Here is a 1,777-nt window from a genome sequence, read left to right as displayed (position 1 = left end):
GACAGACTGACTGACAGACTGACAGACGCACACAGTGACACACAGGCATGGTAAGCTGGGCTCACAGACAGACTGACTGACAGACTGACAGACGCACACAGTGACACACAGGCATGGTAAGCTGGGCTCACAGACAGACTGACTGACAGACTGACAGACGCACACAGTGACACACAGGCATGGTAAGCTGGGATCTCAAACTGACAAACACACTAACAGACACACAGGCTCTCACACTGACTGACAGACTGACAGACGCACAGGCATGGTAAACTGGGATCTCACACTGACAGACACACAGGCATACAGACACACTGACAGACACTCAGGCATACAGACACACTGACAGACACACAGGCATACAGACACACTGTTAGACACACGGGCATGGTAAGCTGGGATCTCACACTGACAGACAGACACACTGACAGACACACAGGCATACAGACACACTGACAGACACACAGGCACGGTAAGCTGGGATCTCACACTGACAGACACACTGACAGACTGACAGACACACACACACAGACACACACACACTGACAGACACACACACACTGACAGACACACACACACCGACACACGTCAGTTCGGTCGTCACATGACACAACCCCCACAGTGGGTGGTTGGTGGGTGCTCTGGTGTGGTTTGTTTCTTCTTTCCTATCACACATCCATTAGCCTTATCTCCACTCCTTTTTTGTGTTTGTTACTCTCTTGTAACACCTCTAGGCCCAATCTTCGGCACTTATATGACCTTATTGTTTTGCGAGTGCCGTAAAACTCTTACTGAAACTAACACCCCCCCCCCCCCCCCTGTTCTTCCCCCCTCAGGTCGCAGCATGCCCCAGGTCGCTCTCCGCTGGCTGCTTCAGAAAGACGTGGTCACCTCGGTGATTATCGGGGCTCGAACCCTGCAACAACTGGACGACAACATGGGCGCTGCCAGTGGCTGGACGTTGTCGAGGGAAGAGGTGAGTGCATTGGAGGGGATTTTTAGTATTTTTTTAGCAACAGGATTTCCGTCGTTGATCCCATCAGAATTCTGGATTTTATGATGGGCTTTGGCATTTATGGGAAGTTGTAAATGGAATTGTTTGAAATTTAAAAATGTTCTGAAGAAAGTTGTTTTAAATAAAATATTTATTTACACTCCATTTTTAGCATTTTAATTAGAAATATTGACCAAAATCAGGCTGTGCGGTGAACTATTGAGAATAAAACCAACATGTTTCGCGCGCTCATATGACCTTGTGCAGTTGCGAGCGCCGTAAAACCCTTACTGAACAAACGGACAAGAGAAGGAATGAAATGTTTCTTTTGACACCTCCGTCTTCATACAAAAAGACACAAGGAGTGGAGCAGTCACAAACTTGATCGACGCGGACAGATGCAAAGTCCCAACAAATGCGGCTTGGGGGGGCTCTCGTGGCCCTTGACCATCAATGATTTATTTATAGAGGAACCAGCCATCCATGTCCAGGCTCTCGTGGCCCTTGACCATCAATGATTTATTTATAGAGGAACCAGCCATCCATGTCCAGGCTCTCGTGGCCCTTGACCATCAATGATTTATTTATAGAGGAACCAGCCATCCATGTCCAGGCTCTCGTGGCCTAGAGGCTAAGGTGTTCGCCTCTCATTCAAAGGTCCCACGTTCAAATCTGGGTAGCGACGGAAAAATTTTCTTCTCTAAAATTGTCTCCTGCTCTCTAACAATGCTCTGTCTCCAACCAGCCCACCCCCCTCCTCCCCTCCTTCCTCCCCTCCTACCT

At 48.7% G+C, this 1,777-nt stretch overlaps 2 protein-coding genes across 4 annotated transcripts in view; both read left to right on the top strand.

Moving 5' to 3' along the window:
- LOC106013831 overlaps nt 1-1,777 on the top strand; it is a gene marked incomplete at its 5' end in the record, with an annotated part of 34,263 nt that overhangs the window by 1,643 nt on the left and 30,843 nt on the right.
- LOC101858682 (1-deoxyxylulose-5-phosphate synthase YajO) overlaps nt 1-1,777 on the top strand; it is a 29,863-nt gene that overhangs the window by 26,339 nt on the left and 1,747 nt on the right. For all 3 annotated transcript variants that reach the window (XM_005112613.3, XM_005112611.3, XM_005112612.3), the window contains one exon: nt 837-976. In XM_005112613.3, the coding sequence (XP_005112670.1) occupies nt 837-976 (140 nt within the window). The remainder of the gene's footprint in view (nt 1-836; nt 977-1,777) is intronic.

Source organism: Aplysia californica, unplaced genomic scaffold (genome assembly GCF_000002075.1).
Source record: "Aplysia californica isolate F4 #8 unplaced genomic scaffold, AplCal3.0 scaffold01335, whole genome shotgun sequence".
In the NCBI taxonomy this organism is placed as follows: domain Eukaryota; kingdom Metazoa; phylum Mollusca; class Gastropoda; order Aplysiida; family Aplysiidae; genus Aplysia; species Aplysia californica.
Note: the sequence above shows the minus strand (reverse complement) of the source record. Positions and strands in the feature narration are given on the sequence as shown.